This window comes from Camelina sativa, chromosome 4, assembly GCF_030686135.1.
Source record: "Camelina sativa cultivar CO46 ecotype springtype chromosome 4, ASM3068613v1".
Lineage (NCBI taxonomy): Eukaryota > Viridiplantae > Streptophyta > Magnoliopsida > Brassicales > Brassicaceae > Camelina > Camelina sativa.
Window position 1 is genome coordinate 29,232,580 of NC_141883.1, and position 23,243 is coordinate 29,255,822.

The following is a 23,243-nucleotide window of genomic DNA, read 5'->3' on the forward strand; positions in this document are numbered from 1 at the left end:
TCCTTTCTAACTTAAATTTAAAATTCAAGACTCATTTGAACTAAATTGATAAGAGACAAGTAACTAATATTAAGCTGCTTCTACATTTATTCTTTACAATTACTCCACAACTAGTTTATTTATTTTTTCTTTGCAAAACTCCATAAATAGTTTAGTCTATGATTGTGAAGAGAGTTTACATTTTAAAGTAAAAAAAGGAAAAGTATAGGAAATTTGGTGTCCACTAACCAATAAAGCTTTCAAGACAAAAATAATCCAAATCCACCAATACTGAAGTTGTTTAAATCTTTAACGATCCCAATTTTTTTTTTTTTTTTCCCATATGATTACTCTCTCTGTCTCTCTCCTTCGTGTTCTCTCTCCGAGCCACATACCGACACTGAACTGTTGACCCCAAGTCCTTCTTCTTTCTTCTTTTATCAGATCATGCAACCTTCAAGAACAGGAGTTCCATTTTTCGAAACAGGATCGACCATGAAGCAGACGAAGAAGAGTAGTAATCTCTCAATCTTCGTAATCGTCTTCTTCCTTCTCCTCTTCGGGGTCTTCATGTACAATGACAACCTCAAATCCTCCATTGCTGACTTCTCTTTCTCAACAACCTCCTCCAAGAGACTAAAGAATGTTCAAGAATCGATCAAGAACGTGCCACTGGAAGACTGCGATCTCTTCACCGGTGAGTGGGTGTTCGATAACAAGACGCATCCATTGTACAAAGAGGAAGAGTGTGAGTTCTTGACGGAGCAAGTGACTTGCTTAAGAAACGGAAGGAAAGATTCTTTGTATCAGAACTGGAGATGGCAACCTAGAGACTGTTCTTTACCAAAGTAAAGTTTACCTTTGTTTCAAGATGCTCTGTTTGATTAATTTTCTGGTTTGATTGATTTGGTCTTTTTCAATAATTGTGTGTGTTTTTGATTGGTTTGATTGAAAGATTCGAAGCAAAAGTTTTGCTAGAGAAGCTGAGGAACAAGAGGTTGATGTTTGTCGGTGACTCGCTTAACCGGAACCAATGGGAATCAATGGTTTGTTTGGTTCAATCTGTGATTCCTCCCGGTAGAAAGAGCTTAAACCGGACTGGTTCTCTCACTGTTTTCCAAATCCAGGTAATCCTAATTAATACACTTGTGTGACACTGACGCTAATGACATTATTTTACAATTTCTTACTTTTTTTGGGATACGCAAAACTAAATTTTAATATAAATATAGGACTATAACGCAACGGTGGAGTTCTATTGGGCGCCATTTTTGGTGGAATCGAATTCGGACGATCCGAAGATGCACAGTGTAATCGACCGTGTAATAATGCCTGAGTCTATCGAGAAGCATGGAGTCAACTGGAAAGGCGTTGACTTTCTTGTCTTCAATAGTTACATTTGGTGGATGAACACGGTCTCCATCAAAGTCCTGTAAGTAGTAGCATACACTAAATAATACACACACACACTTGAGGTAATGAATGGCTGAGGATTGACGATTTTGGTGATGAAAACAGACGTGGATCGTTCGATGATGGGGATACAGAGTATGATGAGATCAAACGGCCAGTAGCGTACAAGAGGATGTTGAGGACATTTGGAGATTGGGTTGACCACAACATTGATCCTTTGAGTACAACTGTTTTCTTCATGAGCATGTCTCCTCTTCACATCAAGTAATTAGTTTCTTTCTCTCCCATCCATACTCTTTTGTTATCTAATGTATATAACTGATTGTAATTTGTGTTTCATTATTTAGGAGCTCAGATTGGGATAATCCTGTTGGTATAAAGTGTGCTTTAGAGACAACACCGATCTCAAACATGTCTTTTATCGTAAACACGGACTACATTCAGTTTTCTGAGGTGGGGACAGATTACAGACTGTTTTCGGCTGTGGAAAACGTCACGCAGTCTCTCAAAGTTCCTATTCATTTCCTCAACATCACTGCATTGTCAGAGTATCGTAAAGATGCACATACTTCGGTTTACACGATCAAGCAAGGCAAATTGCTAACTCGGGAGCAGCAAGCCGATCCAGCCAATTTTGCTGATTGCATCCATTGGTGCTTACCGGGCCTCCCTGATACTTGGAATGAGTTTCTATATACACACATTGTTTCTCAAAGATGAAATTATTTGGATTCTTTCATCCTTTTTTTTTTTTTGTTTTTTTGGTTATTTCGAAATTCTTGTGATGTATATAGTGAGAGCCAAGTATGCCATAGATTGTTTTGTGAATTAGGCTAAAAAAATTTGTTGAATAAAGTGTACATTTACGCAGGGAAACATAAATATTATAGTTACAATACATGACAAGATTAGTAGGTGTGTTTTATCAGCTCCATGATTGTAAAATATGTTGAATTAGTTGGAGTTAATAAACCAACTACGACCCAACATTCATAGTTGTTATACCATTCTTCTCATATCTCCAGAAACATAACGTGACGGTATGAAACAAATCGATGGCAGAGCAAGGAAAGGTTACCTTCTTCTGCTCTACTTTGCAGTCATTCTTCTTCCAGTGTTCCTTCTCGGATGCTATCTGTACAACGAGAAGCAGCTGAGGATTGGCCAGTTTCAGGAATCCAAGAGACATAAAGTGCAAGAACACATCAGTTCACCACAACAAAGCAAAGAAGATAAAGACAAGAAGACTGATCTGGTTCCACTAGAGATCTGTGATGTTTTCACAGGTGAATGGGTTCTTGATAACGTCACACATCCTTTATACAAAGAAGATGAATGTGAGTTTCTCTCAGAATGGGTGGCATGTACGAGAAACGGGAGGCCAGACTCTAAGTACCAGAAATGGAGATGGCAACCTCGAGATTGCTCTTTGCCAAGGTCAGTTCCACCTTTCTGAGAACAAAATAAGCAAAATGAGTAAACACTCTCTTTTTCTCTCAATAGACTTTCTTTCTTTGGGGTTCTAGGTTTGATGGAAAGGTGCTGCTAGAGAAACTCAGGGGGAAGAAACTGATATTCGTTGGTGATTCAATACACTACAATCAGTGGCAATCCATGGTTTGTATGGTCCAATCTGTGATTCCCTCAGGGAACAAGACCTTAAAACACACAGCACAAATGTCCATCTTCAAGATTAAGGTCTTCAAGACTATATCTTATATGCACAAAAAGATAATAATTGAAGAAGCCGAAGAAGTCTTACCTTCTCTAGTAATTTGAATGAATGTGTAGGAGGAGTACAATACAACCATAGCATTTTACTGGGCACCTTTCCTAGTCGAATCAAATGCTGATCCTCCAGACAAGCGAGACGGGAATACGGAACCAGTAATCATACCACAATCAATCTCGAAGCATGGTGAGAACTGGAAAGACGCAGACTACCTTGTATTCAACACATACATATGGTGGACTAGACATTCCAAGATCAAAACTCTGTAAGTTGATAGATAGTCTCTCACTCTCTCTCTACCAAGTTCCAAACTTCCAAATTTGCCAATCTTGATAAAAAAAGCTTTCTACATTGATGCTTCTTAAAAGAAAACAAGGATCTTTCAGCAAAAACGACTCAAAAGAAGACTATGAAGAAACCGGAATCTATATTGGATACAAACAAGTGTTATCAACATGGACAAACTGGCTAGAACAAAACATTAACCCAAATCAAACATCTATCTTCTTCAGCAGCATGTCACCAACTCATATCAGGTACTATAAATCATCAACTCATAACAAGAAAAATCAAAACTTTGCAAAAAGACTGATCCTTTTTTTTCAATTTGCAAACAGGAGTTCAGATTGGGGATCCAATGAAGGAAGCAAATGTGAAAGAGAGACAGAGCCAATACTAAACATGTCAAGAAGACCAATAGATGTTGGAACAAATCGAAGACTTTACGAAATCGCAGTGGATGCGACGAAATCAACAAATGTGCCGATACGTTTCCTCAACATAACGAAGATGTCAGAGTATAGAAAAGATGGGCATACCTCATTTTACGGTTCTAAAACTGGGAAGCTCATAACAACGGAGCAGAGATTGGATCCGAGAACTTTTGCTGATTGTTATCATTGGTGTCTTCCGGGATTGCCTGATACATGGAATGAGTTGCTCTCTCTGTATATTATCTACAAAAATTAATATTTTTTTTCGATTGAAATGTGAGAATTTGCTAAAAAAAATCCAAGCTTTTTCAGCTAACAAAAACACCAGATCCCGACAAAAGTAACCGGAGAAGATTGGAAAAACGACGGCGAAGAGATTTAGAGATAATTCTCCGAACCGGTTAGTTAATAACCGGTTTTAATAAAGGGGAAAATCGGTTTAGCTAAGTGAGACTACTGCTGAACCGGTCGAGTATTTCTACCAACTTTTTTTTTTTTTTTTCATGCTACTTTGGTCAGCAAACGTTATTGGGGATAGTCAACATTTGCGGTAACGCATTTAAATACCAAACTATAGAAACCGTTATGTGTGATTTCTATGACGCATTAAACTGTTTAGGAAAACAAAATTGAACGGTTCCTATTTTTCCCTAAAAGAGAAGTTTTCTTAGCCAAAAAAGTTGTGACAATCTTCTTTATCCATTTAATAACATTGAAATATGACACTTATATTTAAAATTATTTCAATGCATATGGTCACCACAATTTTGACATATTCTAGTCACGAATAGACTTTAACATATATATCGAAGAATTTGTGTCTTTCTTTTTCTTCTAAATAAATTAAATTATTAGCTCAACTTGTTGTTTTCATTCGGAGTTTCATATTTAATTCCCTCACTTTCAACTCGCACTAGTATACCCTATGTTCAGTATCCCACAATCTTTAACTTCTTATTCAGTATCCCACAATCTTTAACTTCTTATTAAAGACTGAGACAAAACATGGCTACCGGAAAACAAACGAAACAACTTTTACGTTGACGAAAACATACACACATGGACATGGTCATGATCATCATCCCGTAAACTAAACAAAGAACTTACGTACGATAGGAAACTAAACATAACGTACGTATAACTACATGGAAAGATTCTAAACCGGATTATAATATTACAACCGTGCGAAGCTTCGATTTATTAGTTCTTGGTCCTGAATTTGGATTCGTCTATCTCGACTCCTTCATCCTCAGCGTTTTCTCCACCAGGCTTGTCTCCAGTGCTAAGACCGCCTTTGCGTCCCATCTGCTGGTATCCTTCAGTTCCTAACTGCTCTTTCCGAGTTTGCCCTCCTCGGCTCCTCCCTTCATGCATTAATAAATAAGGTTCCACAAACATTAATATCATGAATATACTTTCATATACATATATACAACTATTAAATGGTAGAGAGAAAGACCTTCAGCGAGATGTTGTTGAGCTTCGAAGCTTTTGCCTCCAGTGCCACCTGGTACGACAGTCTCTCCCTTCTTTGCCCTCTCGTCCAGCTGCTTCCACTACAAGAAAACATGCTTTTTCCGACTACAAATGGCGACGACATATGTAGTCGCCATTTTTAGCCACTATTTAGCGACTATTTAGCGACAATTTTACGACTACAAAAATTTAGTCGTATAATAGTCACTATTTTGCTACTACTTACCGTAGTCGGTAATTTAGTCGTAATTTAATAACTATTTTATGACTATATTGTATAACAGAACATATAGTTGTTAAATAGTCGCTAAATTAACGACTAAGATGCAACTCATGGTAAAGGTCGCCAATAAGTCGTATATCAGTCACTATTTAAGAAAATATAAATTTTCAAAATTTAACTCCAAAACCTTAACCAAACTCCAAAACCTAAATTATAAACTTAAAGTTTAAATCCTGAATATTTAATTCTTAATATTAGAAATTATTTCTTAAACCATAAAACTAAAACATAGCCATTCTTATATATACATAAAACCAAGCTTTAATGCTTAAAAGAAAATCTAATTTTTCAAAACTTAACCCCTAATCTTAAATCTTAACCCTAAACCCTATACCCCCAAACCCTTAACCAAACTTCAAAACCTAGATCATCAAATCTAAATTTTGAAGTTTAAATTCTTAATCTTATAAATTAATTCAAAAACCATAAAACCAAACCATAACCATTATATATATGTATATAACTAATTTTTCGAAACTTAACCCCAAAAAACTATAGTTTTCCAAATCCTATATTTTTATCAACACACTTAACCCCAAACCCAAAACTTATGCTCAAAAACCCTTAACCTTAAATTTAAAACCTTTATAATTCATGTATAGAAATTAAATCATAGATCATTCACCCAAAATATAGCCATTGAATATCTATAAAACCAAGATGTAAAACTATTTAGTATTTACATATAAATCAGTCTTTCCAAAAACTATATACTTACAAAATTTATTAAACTTAGTCATTTTAAAACCTAAAAAAAATTATTTTTAAATCTAAATCAAGTCTAATATTCTTCTAAATTTCAAAACCCCAAGTCCCAAATCATAAATTTCAAATGTCATTTCCTGAATTATGAACCCAGAATTGCAAAGTATATATGTTTTGATCCAACAAATTACTCTTTAAATAATGAAAGCTTTTTATTGGATGATATGTAAACACATGGATTACACTATCAACCGTTGATTAATTTAATCCAACGGACAAGGTTTTTTCCAGCTCTTGTTTCTCTTTCGTCTCCTTCACGAGGGATTGATTAACTTTCTCCCCTTCTCTTCTTTAGCCGATTAACTTTCTCTCCTCCGCCCGCTGTTTCATTCTATTCGATCTTCATCTTGTCGTTGTTTTCATCCTCTCAAGTTTTTAGATCTGGTACCAGAGCATTTTTGCGGATCTCAGATCTCGTAATTACTCACGCTCTGGAGTAGCCTTCATTCACTGTCGAATCCCTGAACATGAGGAACCTACCCGTAAAGACTACTTCCGAGAACGAACCAAATTACTTGATGCTGACCGCTCTGAATACAACACACCGTCGAAGGTAAGTGTGTGTGTGTTTGCTTTCGTATTGAAATTGATAAAACTCAGAATTTTTTTTCCACTTAGTTGCTCTATACACTTCCTTTGTACCGAGTATGAAGCCAGTCCGGCTTAATTTTGATCGAATTCGTGTGCTTTAAGCGTTTTCGATTCTCTGTGGTGTTTACTTTTGGAGAAGAAGAGTTTGTTTCATTTTCAAATTTGTGTGTTCTTAGTGACTCAGGGTTTGGTGGGGCTTCATCATACGGAAGCTCATGTAGTCATACATCAAGCATGAAAAAGGATAGTGATGGCAATGACTCTCCAAGGAAGCTAGATTTGGATGGTTTGACTCCTTTCGAGAAGAATTTCTATGTCGAATCGCAGGCTGTGGCGGCTATGACTGAGGCAGAAGTTGAAGAGTATCGTAAGCTGAGGGAAATTACTGTTGTTGAGATATTACCAAACCTGTCAAGAGTTTTCGTGATGTTGGCTTTCCTGGTAAGCTGATTTCATATCCAAAAGAACTACTACTGGATTTGACTTCTGTTTCATTTGATTTAGACTGTGATCAGTTTCACTTACATGTCTATGTAAGTTCTTTTGTATATATCTACTGATAAGAGTTTTTTGATTGGCCTAGATTATGTTTTGGAAGAGATTAAGAAGGCTGGTTTAACTGAACCTACTACGCCTATACAATCTCAGGGCTAGCCAATGGCAATGAAGGGACGTGATCTTATTAGCATTGCTGAAACTGGCTCTGGAAAGACTCTTTCCTACTTATTACCTTCAATCGTCCATGTCAATGCCCAACCAATTATAGGTAACGCTTGAGTTCTGCTCGTGAAGTTCTTGTTCCTGGTTCTTGTTCGATGTTAAGTTCTTTTTCCTGGTTCTTGTTCGATGTTACAGATTAAAATGGACACTATTGAAGTCAGTAACCTGAATAGGCAATATCTATTTCGTCCTTCTCATGTTGGGCGCTCCAGGGCTAAGGTATATTTGCTTGAGCTAAGTCCAAGGGAATCCAGTTCATAAGAGAATTCATGTGACCATATAGACTCACAGTTGTTAACCAAAGTTGTTTGGGTTTATTAAATCGAGTTTAGGAGGTATATGTGAGCAACCTGAGCTCATTCTCCCTCGCTTCAAGGTATGTAAGCAGCCTGAGCTCATTCTCCCTCGTTTGTGTTTGTTAAATCCAGTTTATGCATATTTAAGCAAACTTATTTTTTCTCCAGCTCAGCTAATTTCTCTCTGATGGTGTCATTAGGCAATCTGAGCTCATTCTCCCTCGCCTTAAGTTCCTTAAGAAATGCTTCCATCAGCTCAGCTTCCTTTCTCCTTGTCTCGGTCTTTGCAGTTTGCTTCAGGTCAAAATCTTCAACATTCATCTCAAAAGCAAAAGACTTCTTGGGAAAGCAAAGCAACCTCCTTCTCCGTCGCTTCAAACATTAACCCTTGATGTTTGTGCATTTCCAATATTTACTTTCTTTTTTTAGTAGTATGATGTATTCTTTGTATTCTTATTTTTAACTATGTTTTTAGTTTTATTTTGTAATACAGTTTTTTTTGATATTATGGTCTCATAATAATAAATATAGTATTTTTTATTTTTAATATCAATTCATTCCAATAACTTATATATATTTAAAAATAATTAATAAAATATATATATTATCAAAATAGTATATATATATAATGCTGTATAAATACAATATTGTTTAAATACATAATCATAAATTAGTCCTCAATTAGTCACTAAATTTGGTGACTACATTATGACTATTTAGAATAGTCGTAAAATAGTCGTAGTGTAGTCGTTAAATTTAGTGACTATATTACGACTACATTTACGACTACGCAAAATAGTCGTAATGTAGTCGCTATTTGGCGACTAATTTTACGACTATTTATTTTAGCGACTTTCGATTTACGACTACTGGTTTTAGTCGCTATTTAGTCGTAACACACTGTTTAGCGACTAAATAGTGACTAATAGTGCAGTCGCTATTTGCTTGTTTTCTTGTAGTGTTCTTCTCTTGATGAGACGCCATTGCACTATACTTACTTAAAACACACAAGTTTATTTAAACGCTAGAAAAACCAAACAAACTCACAGCGACTTTGATGATGATACGGAGAAGGCTCGAGGAGCTTGATCTATAAATAGGGCTTGGATTTTGATTTGGAGGTCGTTTTGCTTGTGTTGCAACGTAGATGTTCGACGTGGTGAATCAGGGACAATCGGTACGTCATACGTGTGCTCTTCTTTGCTGCTGACATGCCACGAGTCTGTATTTAATAGCTGACGTATACTTTGAACGTGATAGTGCCGTGCATCTTCGCCGCGTGGCCTATAACTATACCCCCGATGTTATTTTTATTTATTCATATTTATAAATTCTTTCAATCATTTGACTATACTGTATGAAAGTAAATATGAGCACCTGCAGAAGAACTTGATAACCTTGACGTATATGGACAAGACAATGGATGGGTTTCATGATTGGAACGCTAGGAGTCAATCTTTGAATTTGTGCCTTGTGGTTAGGTGTATAAATATTTGTTGGTCAAAACTCGTTGACGTTAGGTGGTCCATTCGTCATGTTCAGTTCCCGATCAAATTGATTAGATACGTTCATAGAGTTCAATCAAATTCATATGCAAATTTTCCCTTTTAAAAATAATATTTAAATTTGAAGGCGTAGTCTTATTTTTGAAAATATAAATGAAAGAGAGAATATTTTTGTCAACTTCAAAAGGGTTGAATCTTAATTCAAGAATTTAACAACTAAATCTTTTTTTTTCCTTTCTTAATCTTTGATTTTGCAACACCTTATTCCTTTCGGTCATTTTTATTTAATAAGATGAACTTGCACGTGTAGAAGTTGATCCGTTTAATGTAATCAATTTTCTAAGGAAATTTAAACATTTTGCTTGCAATAATAGCTAGTCAATAAAGGATTATGAGTGATTTTGAAAACAATCGACCATACTTTTTTTGTGCTTCTGTGTCTTCCACATTTAGAAATTAGAATGATAGAGATTCTAATATGACTGCATACAGAAAAGAGTAAGGAATCACTTGTATTTAACTGATTTTATGTGGCATTCCCTATTGCTTGTAGCATATTTTGATGTAAATTTAGCTTGTCTCAAATGGTTATCAATGTCACTTAGCTAAACGTTTTTAGTTTTGTATTGTGAACAAATTAAACCAAAAAAAAAAAACGATAACTTGCCAAGTCAAAAAAAGGCCGACATGAGAGTGATTCTTACGAGGGAAGTTACTTGTGTTCCTATGACGAGTTAGGGTCAATTGCTCCCCCACACCAAATCCATCTATACATCATTAATGCAAACACACTTGCGTATGATATGATGCCTTACGTCGATTAAAAGAAAAGAGCAATTGTTAATCCTCTTTCCTTAAAATGAATACATTACATTTTGCCAGGTCTACAGAAAATAATTGACTTTTTCTTATGACGTTTGAAAACTTTTCAGGTTGAATTAATATTACAACCTTCATAAATAAATTCACGAAGCAATTTTTGCAATAGACTATAACAAACGAACTATTATATGTATCTATTTAAGTATCATTTATATAAATACCAACACTCCTTATAAAAATGGATATAGATTTTCTTGATAAGGCATATGTTTCAACTCTTTGGAATCGATTGACTCGCACTCAGAAATATAGTACCATCCTATCAAACGTTTTCGAACCATTAGTATACTTATTCATATTTTTAAAAAATTGAATTATGATCCATATATAGACTAACATTGACCAGATTATTATAAGTTTGATGGTTTCTACTTTCGAATTAAATTCAGTAATGAATGCAAAAATACTATATTAAGTTACAAGATTCTAATAAATCTGATACATGCATAGTTGATCAAAGGTTTGGTATCAAGACCAGAATTGACTAGTTCCCTCATTCTTAGTACTACTGGATCCTCGAAATATTTCACTTGACCGTAATAATTTTAAAATCTAGAAATGACACCGACGTCGTATTCAATGGACGGCAGCAAGAAATATAGTTCACCACCACCATTTAAAGTATAAAATTTCACGTGATCGATCACCGAGTCCGAGTCCAACCTTCTCCTATTCAAATGTACACAAATCTCGTTAAGGCAATTTAATAAAAGCCAAAGAAAATGATAGAGACGAATGGGTTAATTTGGGCACCGACGTGAATTTGACTAAATTACGAGAGAGAGAGACTTGGTCACGAAGGTGTTAATTAGCATGCAAGAGAGAGAAATAATCTTCGTTGACCATTGACCAAAAAACTTAGTCATATATAAAAATCCAAACCAACCGCCCACTATTATTTCCCTATTCACAAGTTCTTTGCTTTCCTCAGACGTAAACAACAAGAAATTATAAATAAGCAACACACCAAGAACAATATTTATAAGAACAAACAAAAGAGAAGAAGAACCCTATTTTAGTTTATTTTCTTATATGCAACTCACTAAGAATCCGATCAAACAAACGAGAAACGGAGAGAAGGAGAAACACACCGACGATTTCAAGATGAAGAGATCTGTAGTCATGGCTCCGGAATCTCCCGTGTTCTTCCCACCTCCGCTTGTTTTCTCTCCTACGTCTGTCAAAACGCCGTCGTCTTCTCCTCGTTCAACACCACCGAAGCTGACTATGGTTGCTTGTCCTCCAAGGAAGCCTAGGGAGACTACGACCAATACTGATCCGGGTTCGGATCTTGAAACAGTGTTGAAAAGGAAACGGCCACCGATGCTTGACTTAACCGCGGCTCCTGCGGTTGTGTCATGGTGCAGTACGACGAGAGAGACGCCGGAGAGAGGGGTAGAGGTTGTTGAAGCGGAGAAAGATGGATACTACTCTGTTTATTGTAAGAGAGGAAGACGCGGACCAATGGAAGACCGGTATGTCGCGGAGGTTGATCAAGACGACGGCGGAGCTCATAAAAACGCTTTCTTTGGGGTATTTGATGGTCACGGCGGATCCAAGGCGGCGGAGTTCGCGGTGATGAATCTCTGGAACAATATCGAGGCGGCCATGGCAGCAACGAGACCAGGAGGAGAAGGTTGGTCGATGGAAAGAGCGATAAGGGAAGGTTACATCAAAACGGATGAGGATTTTTTGAAAGAAGGCTCGAGAGGAGGGACATGTTGTGTAACCGCTCTGATATCAAAAGGCGAGCTCGCGGTTTCGAATGCAGGTGACTGCCGGGCTGTTATGAGTCGTGATGGAACCGCTGAAGCTCTCACTTCCGATCACAATCCTTCTCAAGCAAATGAGCTCAAACGGATTGAAGCATTGGTGAGTTTTATCTTTATGCATTTGATTTTGGTTAGTAGCATTGCATAATTGTGGAAACTGCATTAAAAATGTTGTTTTTTTCATCAAATTATTGGAATCACCAAATGTATGAATGGAAAACGCAATTCCACAAAAATGGGGTTGGATATATATTTGCAAATTTGAGAATCATTCTACCATGCGTTTTGCGTTCAAATTATGTTTTAGTGCTGTTTGGTTTATTTTGTGTTTGATTGGGTCTGGTTTACTTACTTACTTGTGTGCGTGTGTAGGGTGGTTATGTTGACTGCTGCAATGGCGTTTGGAGAATTCAAGGGACACTAGCAGTCTCAAGAGGAATTGGAGACCGGTATCTCAAGGAGTGGGTAATAGCCGAACCGGAAACCAGAACATTACGGATTAGACCGGAGTTCGAGTTCTTGATCTTAGCATCTGACGGCCTGTGGGACAAGGTAAGCATAACAAGAAATGAATGTTTCCAAAGTTGATTATCTCTTTTTGGTCTACGAACTGAGTGTCAAAACGTTTTGTTTTTTTGTTTTTTGTTTTTGTTTTTGGAACGTTATAGGTAACGAACCAAGAGGCGGTCGATGTGGTTCGACCATACTTCGTAGGCGTAGAGAATCCAAATACACTTTTGGCGTGCAAGAAACTAGCCGAACTATCATTTAAGAGAGGCTCTTTGGATGATATAAGTGTAATCATAATTCAGCTACAACATTTTCTTCCATAATTCATTAACATATAATAGTAGTATTTAGCTAAACTTAACTAATCTCATAATCATGTTTTAAAATTTTGATAATTTTGTTCAGTATTTTTGTAAATAAAGGTTTTGAACGTAATTAATTTAGTATTAATACTCTAGAACTACAACCTGTCATATACAATCTTTTCGTTTGGGTTCTCTGCATTCAAAAACGACAAAGTTGGTTAGGAGACGTACTTAGCCTAATCAACTTTCTACCTTCTTCAGTGCAACCAATGAAGACAACCATATTTGACAAACAAACATATGCATAACCATTATACGCATCATCTATGTCGTTGCTCAACTTACACACAGCTACCCACCTCCTTCTTCAAGAGTATCAACAGTCCGAACCCCCTTAATTCTCTAGCTGATCTTTTCTGCTTCACCAAATGAAGGTAATGGATATAGTTTAGAGCAATCAAAGTTACTTCTTAACTGCTCAAACCGTAACGACGTCATTTTAGCTAAATTTAATTAATTTCATAATTAAGTCTTAAGATTTTGATCATTTTGATAATTTTGTTCAGTATTTAGCTAAATTTAATTAATTTCATAATTAGGTCTTAAGATTTTGATCATTCTGATAATTTTGTTCAGTATTTTTGTAAATAAATGTAATCAATATAAGTAACAAAGATAAATTGTGAATCATGAGTATGAGAGATATATTTTCTAATGATCATATAAGATGAAATACCTTACAACTCATAAAGCATTTTGTAGAGATTCATTAACACATATTATTAGCTGAATTTGATTAATTTCATTAGGTCTATATTTACTATTAAATTTTGTTCGGTATTTTACATGTAAATAAAGGTTTTGGACATAATTAATTTATTGTTATTGTTTTTTGGGATATCAAGCTCCAAAATTTGGCATACTATTTGCTTTCGATAATATGAAGTTGGACCATTTAACCATTTTGACATTGTGAGAAAAAATTAATATATCTGTTCCATTGATTATCATCACTTAGTGTACAATTTGTACTTAAGTGACACAATTGAGAAAGATAGTATGAAAAAATTTGATGCTATTTCACAAATGAAAAGATCATATTATAATTGTGGTTGAATTTCTTTGTTTTTTAATTGATATTCAAACTTAATTGTAATAGCAAATCTAATACTGTTTATCTAATTGTAATAGCATATTAGCAGTATAATGATTTTGTGTGTGTGTGTGTTTTTACATCATATCAAACTACATGCAATTCTACAATGAAATCTCCAATAAATTGCATTATCATCAACAAAAAAATTGCAGTGTATGAAAAATTCTTTGATTTTGGCATATAGCCATTAAAATTTGATCAACCATTTACACATTTTCTAATTTTTTTTGGGGTGAAATTCACATTTACTATTTATTAAATTATAGTAATAGTCTCTTAGAAGTACTGTTTAGATTATTTAAATATTAATCATATATTTTATCTTTATTAATCAACTGTAAAAATATGTATATACATATCCTTTTGTTGAATGAAGGCTTTAAAAAAGCCCATTAATAATTTGAGCCATAAATAAAGGCTTAGTGAGAAGGCGTCCGTCTAACTCAAACTTAGACCTTCCCCATCGGCAGGTTCATAGGGGAGTTCTTAGCATTTTGGATCAAAAAAATAAATCAGAACAAAAGAAAAAATTTAAGAGAACCCTTATATAGTATACCTATTTCTGATCTAAGAGACGATACGTGTCACTTATTTGTTGGCTAAAAAAATATCTACTGATTAATTTTCTACTTCCTCTCTATCTCTCTGTCTCTCTCGATCGAAGTCGAATTGGCAATGGAAGAAGATGGAATCAAAGGAGATGGAATCAGAGGACAATCGGGTCGGAGGAGATGCGACGGAGATTGAATCGGCGGAGGCTAATCGGAGGGTTTTGAATCGAGGAGAATGTTGTCGAGATTGTTCAAAGCTGGTGAAAAGGTTTTGTTGAAGCTCCTTCTCCTGCTTCCATGGCTGTCCAAAAACTATGCTCTGTCTTGGGTATATCTTTCTTTCTTTCTTCTTCTGTCTCTGTTTGATTTTCTCGGATTGCGGATAGGGTTATTGCAGTTTCTGCTGGTTTTGATTGAATTGGTGATATACATATATTGGTAGTCATTTAGAAAAATTTGGTTAAAACTGTTTTAGATTGGTTTCATTGGATTTTGAATAAACGTGGGAATAGCTCATTTGATTTGTGAATTCCACTAAATCTGGGCAATTGCAGATTTTGAATAAACTGGGTAGTCATTTAGAAAGATTTGGTTAAAACTGTTATGTTTTCAGGAGAAGACAACATCAAGACTGATGAACCCAATCAAGAACAAGCTAAACCTGCTGAAGCCACTGAGGTAATTCACCTTAATATGAAGTGTATGAATTGTCCTTGTTGGATCAAAGCTCAATGTTGTTTTGGTTGTTTGTTTGTTCAGAACTGATCAAAGGGCTTGGAAGTTGAATGATATTAGATTCGATGCCCAGATGGAAGAAGATAAATGAAACAAAAATCTCTTCTTCTTGCTCTGTCATGGTTATTCCTTATCAAAGAAACTCTGAGGCAAGGTAAAATCTTCTTCATGATTCAGAATGTCAATGTCCTCATCGTCTGATTTCTAAAACCCACAGAGGTAACAGATTAAAACCATTAGCACAACTCTAAACAAGGCCATGAAGTGAACCTACAGCTATGAGATACTATAATCAATCATAAGACAAGGGAGATTCTTTATGATTTTGAGGTTAACATGATTAGAAATATTGCAGGGAAGAAGAGTATGATCGATGGTGAGCAACGTAATGGATCCATTCTGAAAAGCATTGGAAGAGTTGAGACCAAGAAAGACGAGTGTTTGGTCCATGAAGACGGAGAAAAGCAGAGACGCAATGAGAAGTTGTGCAGAGAAGTTAAGAAGGAAGAAGAAACTTGATGAAATATTGAAAAAGAGAAAGCTTGTAGTAAAGGAGATAAAACTGAAGCTTGAGTCACGAATTGCTGAGACGGAGAAGACTTCGGCCATGATTGTCTTTTGCTCTTTTGCACTTTTGCATTTTGCATTTGGAGAAACAGCAATATCTTTTGATTAAGTTTCAATTTAAGTCTTTTTATTTGTCAGTCTATTAGGAAACAAAACAGCAATGTCTCACACATATAAAATCTGAAATGCAATAATTTCCCTTTCTTATTAAATCTGAAAATGTTTAAACATTTATACTAATCAAAATTTTTACTCAAATGCAATAAAAATTTATACTAATCAAAATTTATCATTTTCTCCATTTATGATTTGCACTTCTATTGTAATATGTATTAATGTTTTTACTATGTTTTGTATGTTTAAAAATTAATTAAATGCAATATTTTCTATTTTTATAAAATCTTAAATATTTACACATTTATACCACTTCTATTCTATTTACAATTTTTAAATTTCAAAAAACAATATTTTAAAAAATAAGAGACCCAAAATTAGAACCTCCCATTGGAGTAGAAAATTTTAACTAAAAGAACATAAGTTCTTATATTCAAAACACTATACAATAAATTCATAAAAAAATCAAACAGTGTTTAACAACCCACTTATAATCTTGCCCTTATGTCGTTTAGTCGTCTGTTTCAGACTAAAGTCACTAAACCCTATAGAAAACAAAAATGGCGAACGGTGACGGCGGCGCCACCACCACCGTCGCTCTAAGAAGCCCTCCTAGTCACAACCATTGCGATTTAATCAAAGAGGGTGTAGTAGACTCAATCAGCTCTCTCCCTGATGAGATCCTCCAACATATCCTCTCTTTTATTCCGACCAGATTCGCCATCAGAACCACAGTCTTGTCCAGACGTTGGAGGCACGTATGGTCCAATACACCTTGTCTCTCCTTCGATAGACCTAAACTGATCGCTGATTCGATCAACAAACCCTAGATTGCTACACGGCTCAAAGGATGATGAGCTTTATGCTCAGTACCAGCGTGTTCGACAACCTTGATTATATTGAGAGATGGATAGAGTTTGCCGTGTCCAGGAAGGTACAGGATCTGTCGCTAAAAATCATTCCTCGTATCTATTACACTTCTTACATGATTCCTGATTCGTTCTACACCAACTCTTCGCGTAAAGAACTCAGCGTTGAGTTAAGTTTGGATATTTTGATTCCGAGATGCCCCGTTTCTTGGACATCACTCCAGAGCCTTTCATTGAATTCTCGCAGCCTCTCTGATGAATCCGTTGCTAACATTTTATCCTGTTGTCCGGTTCTGGAATCGTTAACGTTGTCTTTCTGCCATGAACTGAGGGTTCTTGACCTCAGCAAATCGTTGCGTCTTAAAACATTGGATGTATGTCGCAATAGTTCTGGTGCAGGGCCAACTCAGATTGTGGCACCACATATCCATGTTCTCGCTCTCAAGTTGACGAATGCGTTGCCGTGTACTTTAGTTGATGTCTCGTCTTTAAAAGAAGCTAAGCTAGAGATATGCTTTGGTAAAGGTGAAAACCTCAAGGCTGGGGATCTTCAATCCACGGCTCTAGAGATGTTAGACAAGTTGCAGGATGTTGAGAAGCTTCTTCTTAGGGAAAACTTTCTTAAGGTATGTTTTCGAGTATATTAATTTAAGAAGTGCCTTAATCATATTGGTGGCTTTAGAGTTCAACAAGTCTATGTTGTTTGCACTCTAGATAGATGTGTGTGACAAATAATTCATTGTCTTGGATGTAAGCCAGCTCCATTGTTCTTGGTATTCACTATATTTGTTCATTGCTTTTTGTTAGATTTTATCTTGTGCGGAGCTACGCGGTGTTCCTTTCCCCAAGTTCATGGTCAAAGATTTGATACTCGTGGCAAGGATCTCTCACTATGTAATTCCTGGCATAGTGAGATTGTTACTTAACTCTCCCGAATTAAAGAAGTTAACGAACGCTACACACAATGGCTGTTAGCAGCATAATTCCGGTATATTCGCCATTACCCTTCTATTTATTTCCCTCTCACTTTGTCTTTGTATAATCCGAGATATTGACAATATATATGTACAGGGGGTGTTCCTTGACAGATACCTTTATTGGTTTGGCCCGAATATGGATCAACGCTGGAGCTCGGAAGCAAGGGTCTTTAGAAACATTTTCGATAGGAATGTAGAGTCCAATGACGTGGCTAAGTTTATGGAGCTTATGCTTAAAACCACCAAGACAGTAGAGAAGATGGTCGTAAGATTGGAACGTTACCTTGAAGGAAGAGATTTTGAAGAATTGCTTCCGATGGTTCCAATGCTTTTCCACCACAACAATGTCTCCATCGTTCTTAGCTCAACCAAACCGAACCAAAGGGTTGTCTTCAATCTTATTGGACCTTGTACTTCCAGACTCATTTAAATTGGTAGATGAAAGCTTTTCTAAAAATAGAGTTTGCAGCTGAACTTGGAATTGTCTAAACATTTGAGCAACTAATCCAGAATAAGCAGGTTTTCACTAAAAGACTTTTGCAGTGGATCAAATAATATACACATGTTAAACTTAAAGTCACACCTCTTTACATTTGTCTAATGCATTTACATATATCTAACCAAAATTGGAAAAAGCGTGGGCAACTAGGCCAGGACCCAAGAGAGAGAGCAATGGCTTATCAGATCACAACACGCAAATCTACTTTTCTCTGTTTTACTCAGTAGCTATAGCTATTCAGACCTTTTATTCGTTTTGGTGTCAGGTTACCCATTGTGATGGCACGAGATGGAAATTCTGGGGAGACAGCAATCTGCGGAGCAAATTCTGGGGTTTACATTAGTATTCAGCTTGATCATGTTGGTGTATTGACTTTGCAATTTGACGATGGAGAAACCCTTCAGTGGAGTAAGGTACCAATCAAATTTTTACCTAGCAAACAACCATTTTGTATGTTACTTGTTCAGTGATACTATTCTTTCTTTCAACTTGTAGGTGACTGCATCAATATACAATCTCATGCTTGGTAAATTTTACTGTGATCACTACGATACAATGCGTATTAAGGGTAGTGCTGAATACTCATGTAAACTTAAATTCAAGGAGCAGTCCATAATAGATCGAAATCCTCATCAGGTACGTTTTAACTTTGATCATGTGATTAGGAGTGGACATTTGGTTATTTGTTTTTTTGAGAAATTTATAACTAAATTAGAACCTTTTTTGTTTGGATTGGCTCTCGTTCCTTTTTTGTATATAAAACAGGAATCATTCTTCAATGGATATTATATAGTTATAGTATTACGAAACATACTTTTTTTTATTACGAACTTCAGTGTAGTTTGATTGGTTTGGAATAAGGTATTGTTACTGTTTTACTTCAAAAGTAAAAAGTTTGGTTTCGAATGAGATATTTTGGCTACGTTTCTCTGCCCAGACCTAGATTTGATAGTCTGAGATTTACGTTGTGAGGCATTTGGTAACTTTTCCTCGTCACAGGTTCATGGTATAGTTCAAGACAAGAGTGGGAAGACAGTTGCAACTATGTTTGGGAAATGGGATGAGAACATGCACTTTGTGAGGGGACAGCGACAACAGCAGGTAATACAAGTTGCACTACCACTGCAAAGTTTCTTTAATTTTGGCTTTGCTCCTCTGTTTCGGTTTTTCAGTTATATATATATACTGATCTTGAATGAGTTGAATGAGTTTATCAGTTTATGTACTTTGTGTTTTGTGTTCTTGTGTTATGGTGTGTAAAACAAGTTCTCCTGTTTTTTTTTTTTTTTTATATATAAAAAGTTAATGTTAAAAGTTCTTAACCCCAAGTTAAGGATCAACCCCATTGGACCCATGAAATTTCAAAGTTTCTTAATTAAATTCTTAACTAAAAATCTTTCAAAATTTATAATAAAAATATTTTTAAACAACTTTGTTAATGACCAACCAATGCTAATCAGTTAAACCAAAAAATTTAGCATTATAGTCGGCGAAATTAAGGAGGAGAAATGTATTGGGTTTGTAATGTTTAATTTGGGCTTTTAGAACCCAACAATATATGTAAGGAGGATACTGGTAAATTAGGTTAGGGAATAAAATTGAAAATTAAAATTATGAGTTCGTAACTTACGATGGCTGACAACGTCGGAAACGGAGACAGAGCCACAACTTCCTCTGTAAGATGCCCTAGTCATTATCGCCGCCGCAAAACCAAACGAGGAAGAGATCCAAGGGAAGATATAGACTTAATCAGCTCTTTGCCTGATGAGATCCTCCAAGTTATCCTCTCCTTCATCTCGACCAAGTTGGCAATCACAACTTCCGTCTTGTCCAGAAGATGGAGACATGTATGGTGCGACACACCTTCCCTCTCCTTCTCCGATAACTGTAATCTTGACCCTAGTTCCGTAGACAAAATCCTATCTCGCTACACGCCTCGCAAGATGATGAGCTTTCAGCTCTGTGTCCGAAGCTTAAAGTATGATCATCCTTACATGTACAGTTGGATCAAGTTTGCCATGTGCCGAAACGTGGAGAATCTGTGGTTGGAGCACCGTCTTCATGATATTCCTGCTTTCTTTTATAACAATTCCTCTGTCAAGCAACTTTACGTTAAGTCAAAACATGCTTGTGTCAATCCCAGATGCTCTGTGTCTTGGACATCTTTGAAGATCCTGACATTGGATGGTTGCAACCTTATCCTTTGCTAAGATTATCTCTGGTTCTCCCCTTCTCGAAACCTTAAGGTTGTATCACTGCGATGAACTCCATCATCTTGATCTCAGCAAATCACCGCGTCTGAAAACATTAGAAATAGATAGCAAGGTTTGGCTTCAGGGGACAAGGATTGACGCACCACATCTCCATTCCCTCAGATTAAGATTGACAAACTCTATGTTTCCATATACATTAGTTGATGTCTTGTCTCTAACCGAAGCTGAACTAGATACTGATGCGTCTGACCCAACTAAAATAGTTGATCATTGTCTTCAAACCCTAGAGAAGTTGCAGAATGTAGAGAAGCTTACTTTTGGGGAAAACTTTTTTAAGGTATGTTTTCGTGTTTTCAAGTGTCATATGGATGGATATTATGTTGCCTCCAACTTACTTTTACCAATGTAGAACCAGTTAGTTGCAAACTCTCCACTTCTATCATATGGATGACTTTAAGTTATTTAAGTCTATATGTTGTTTCAGATGTGCGTTTTGATATTCAATATCTGTCTTTTACTTTTTGGTAGATTTTATCTCGAGCCGAGCTCCTTGGTTATCCGTCCCCGAAGTTCAAGGCTAAAGTTTTGACGCTTAAGACAACAATCTCTCAAGATGTTATTTCTGGTGTAGTAAGATTGCTACAACACTCACCTGAATTAAAGAAGCTAACCCTACGCACAATGGATTGTGACGCCAGACGGGTATTCTTTTGCCGAGTTTTAATAATCCAAAAACCATATTAATATCCTCCTCACTCACTTTGAGATTGTAGAATCTGAGAATATGGATAAATCAATTTGCATATAATGAAATTTTTTATGCTATATATAGGGGTATGTTGACAACTACTTAGATTCGTATAGTTGGCTTCCGTATCAATGCTCGGAATCGTGGGTCTTTGGAGACATTAAGTCTAGAGATGTAATCAACGTAAGCTTATTTAAGACTGTTTTTGGTAAACCTCAACGTAAGCTGAATCATCCCTCGAATGAATTTTATTAGTATATTTTGTTGTTCTTCTGTGTCGGATCGGATATCCGTAAAATATTACTCGAAACCTCACGACAAGAGAGAAAGTAACATGCAGGTTCCGGAAAGATTATTTGTAGTGGATAAAAATAATATACTATACATATTAACTTAGTCACACCTCTTTTACGTTGTAGACGATTAAATAGTTTATCATCATCTCATCCTAATTTTCAAATGGATCTTGCCATTCCGAACGCGAAATGGGAAATCTATCAAACGCGGAACGCGAAACGCGCCCATTGGGACGTGAGTTTGCCCAACGAGGCTTGCAATAGCGTTTCATCATGTCTTCTTCTTTCCTTCTTGAAAGGGGTCAGAGCATCAAGGAGGATCAAGTTTCCTGTACGCTCACTGATGAGTCTTCTAACTATAACGCTGCGTTCAACATGCTCTCTAATCCCCCAAATGCCCAAGCGAAAAGTTATGTAGAAAGTTGCGCTTTTGGCGGCGTTGAGTAACTGTTGTTCAGAGAACCTTGTCGCTCGTTTTCTAGCAGATTCAGCCATCTTAAGCCTCTCTCTTTCATTCATCTTCACAATCTCAAGGATAGCTTCGGCGTATTCCTCCACAGTCTCAGCAAGAAACCCGGTTCTTTGTCCGTCTTCTTCCATACACAATGTCCATTTTGGGTCCAGCTGAGTTGTGAGCTGCACGAATATTAACAAAACAGAGGGAGCCATTATAAGAAACTGCGAGAGTAACTGAATTTGTTGAGATAAAAATCATATAGACAAGCCTTTTTAAGTCTTACCTATTGGGATCGCACCAGCAGCCATGTACTCAACAACGCTAATCCCAAAGTGTTCATCTATCATCCCATATTCCCATGCATTCCTGCAACTGCATTTCCTAGTAGTTCCACTAGTTCACTGCAACCAGAAGCCAACAACTAAGAATCATGGAAGCTATGAGTATTGCAAGACCACTAAGTTTGAATAGAGAATGACGTAAAGAGCTTTGAGCAAAAACACCTCTTAGCAATGGACTCATCATTGTTATACATAGAGTTCCTCTGACGAACACGAGAAATCATATCCAAACTAATAGTTGGATAATGAGTATAGGATTATAGCAAACAACTTTGCAACCAAAGAGGCGAGCAAAAGAAGATATACAAAGGAATGAACTTGCGTAAAGCTTCCCACGCTAAGTAAACCGAACCAAGACTCCGACCTATCATTAACGTGGATACGTCCTCTCTTCAATCCATTTCCTTTTGCTTAGATGAGTCACCTGACCCACAACATCAAAGCAACAAAACCCAAAATAAAAAATTGCATCAAAACTAATCCAAAAATGCAAAATTGAAACTTGCCCTCAAATCTTGAGAGCTTCTGTGTTATCAGAACCAATTCAAATTGAATTAAAGATTTAAACTTTAGGAGTGTTGAATTATTAAAGATTTGAACTTTAGGCGTAATGGGACCTTAGGAGGAGAATGAAGGTGAACACCGAATCGATCAACGGCGCGGCGAGCTAAGCTATGAGAAGAAGAGTCGTGATCTCCGGTGAAGATGACGCAGTCAAGATCGGGAGTCTCCTCTTGGATGGCTTTGACTGCGCACCAGAGCACTCTCTCGCCGCCGC

General features: G+C 36.4%; 4 protein-coding genes, 2 long non-coding RNA genes and 3 pseudogenes across 16 annotated transcripts; 7 read left to right on the forward strand and 2 right to left on the reverse strand.

Moving 5' to 3' along the window:
* The first annotated feature begins 91 nt into the window (after positions 1-91).
* LOC104782489 (protein trichome birefringence-like 28) lies at positions 92-2,268 on the forward strand. The gene is made up of 5 exons (XM_010507438.3): positions 92-827; positions 935-1,106; positions 1,212-1,411; positions 1,498-1,656; positions 1,740-2,268. Exons 1-5 carry the CDS (start codon positions 427-429, stop codon positions 2,110-2,112), a joined length of 1,305 nt encoding a protein of 434 aa, XP_010505740.1. The 5' UTR covers positions 92-426; the 3' UTR covers positions 2,113-2,268.
* LOC109132719 (uncharacterized) lies at positions 2,212-4,080 on the reverse strand. 2 transcript variants are annotated; one of them, XR_002037780.2, is made up of 4 exons: positions 3,943-4,080; positions 3,155-3,317; positions 2,789-3,050; positions 2,212-2,708 (listed from the first exon to the last, which is right to left on the reverse strand). It is a non-coding gene; the product is annotated as an uncharacterized LOC109132719 (long non-coding RNA). The 2 variants fall into 2 exon arrangements; XR_015597611.1 differs by having other exon boundaries at positions 3,155-3,484; positions 3,943-4,071.
* LOC104782488 (protein trichome birefringence-like 30) lies at positions 2,435-4,093 on the forward strand. 2 transcript variants are annotated; one of them, XM_010507437.3, is made up of 5 exons: positions 2,435-2,829; positions 2,919-3,090; positions 3,184-3,389; positions 3,493-3,660; positions 3,742-4,093. In XM_010507437.3, exons 1-5 carry the CDS (start codon positions 2,435-2,437, stop codon positions 4,091-4,093), a joined length of 1,293 nt encoding a protein of 430 aa, XP_010505739.1. The 2 variants fall into 2 exon arrangements, with proteins under 2 accessions (XP_010505739.1, XP_010505738.1); XM_010507436.3 differs by having other exon boundaries at positions 3,493-4,093.
* A 754-nt stretch (positions 4,094-4,847) lies between these two features.
* LOC109132720 (em-like protein GEA6 pseudogene) lies at positions 4,848-6,236 on the reverse strand (annotated as a pseudogene). The gene is made up of 3 exons (XR_002037781.2): positions 6,222-6,236; positions 5,297-5,393; positions 4,848-5,201 (listed from the first exon to the last, which is right to left on the reverse strand). The product of XR_002037781.2 is annotated as an em-like protein GEA6 pseudogene (transcript).
* A 361-nt stretch (positions 6,237-6,597) lies between these two features.
* Positions 6,598-8,515, forward strand: LOC104782490 (DEAD-box ATP-dependent RNA helicase 20-like). Of its 6 annotated transcripts, none has more exons than XM_087511766.1 (6): positions 6,598-6,914; positions 7,129-7,393; positions 7,536-7,718; positions 7,808-7,891; positions 8,005-8,048; positions 8,137-8,515. In XM_087511766.1, the coding sequence occupies exons 1-3, from the start codon at positions 6,829-6,831 to the stop codon at positions 7,569-7,571; spliced, it is 387 nt and encodes a 128-aa protein (XP_087367892.1). In that variant the 5' UTR covers positions 6,598-6,828; the 3' UTR covers positions 7,572-7,718; positions 7,808-7,891; positions 8,005-8,048; positions 8,137-8,515. The 6 variants fall into 6 exon arrangements, 3 of the variants coding, with proteins under 3 accessions (XP_087367892.1, XP_087367890.1, XP_087367891.1); XM_087511765.1 differs by having other exon boundaries at positions 6,602-6,914; positions 8,169-8,515; XR_015597614.1 differs by having other exon boundaries at positions 6,632-6,914; positions 7,137-7,393.
* A 2,745-nt stretch (positions 8,516-11,260) lies between these two features.
* Positions 11,261-13,099, forward strand: LOC104782491 (putative protein phosphatase 2C 30). The gene is made up of 3 exons (XM_010507439.3): positions 11,261-12,227; positions 12,500-12,679; positions 12,796-13,099. The coding sequence occupies exons 1-3, from the start codon at positions 11,388-11,390 to the stop codon at positions 12,958-12,960; spliced, it is 1,185 nt and encodes a 394-aa protein (XP_010505741.1). The 5' UTR covers positions 11,261-11,387; the 3' UTR covers positions 12,961-13,099.
* A 1,510-nt stretch (positions 13,100-14,609) lies between these two features.
* On the forward strand, positions 14,610-16,163 carry LOC147946314 (uncharacterized). Its single transcript, XR_015597615.1, has 4 exons — positions 14,610-14,977; positions 15,263-15,327; positions 15,409-15,538; positions 15,740-16,163. It is a non-coding gene; the product is annotated as an uncharacterized LOC147946314 (long non-coding RNA).
* A 442-nt stretch (positions 16,164-16,605) lies between these two features.
* Positions 16,606-18,443, forward strand: LOC104784304 (putative F-box/LRR-repeat protein At3g18150; annotated as a pseudogene). Its single transcript, XR_015597616.1, has 3 exons — positions 16,606-17,560; positions 17,742-17,922; positions 18,006-18,443. The product of XR_015597616.1 is annotated as a putative F-box/LRR-repeat protein At3g18150 (transcript).
* Positions 18,444-20,024: 1,581 nt separating this feature from the next.
* On the forward strand, positions 20,025-21,448 carry LOC104784306 (putative F-box protein At1g49610; annotated as a pseudogene). Its single transcript, XR_015597617.1, has 2 exons — positions 20,025-20,960; positions 21,152-21,448. The product of XR_015597617.1 is annotated as a putative F-box protein At1g49610 (transcript).
* The last annotated feature ends 1,795 nt before the right edge of the window (positions 21,449-23,243 follow it).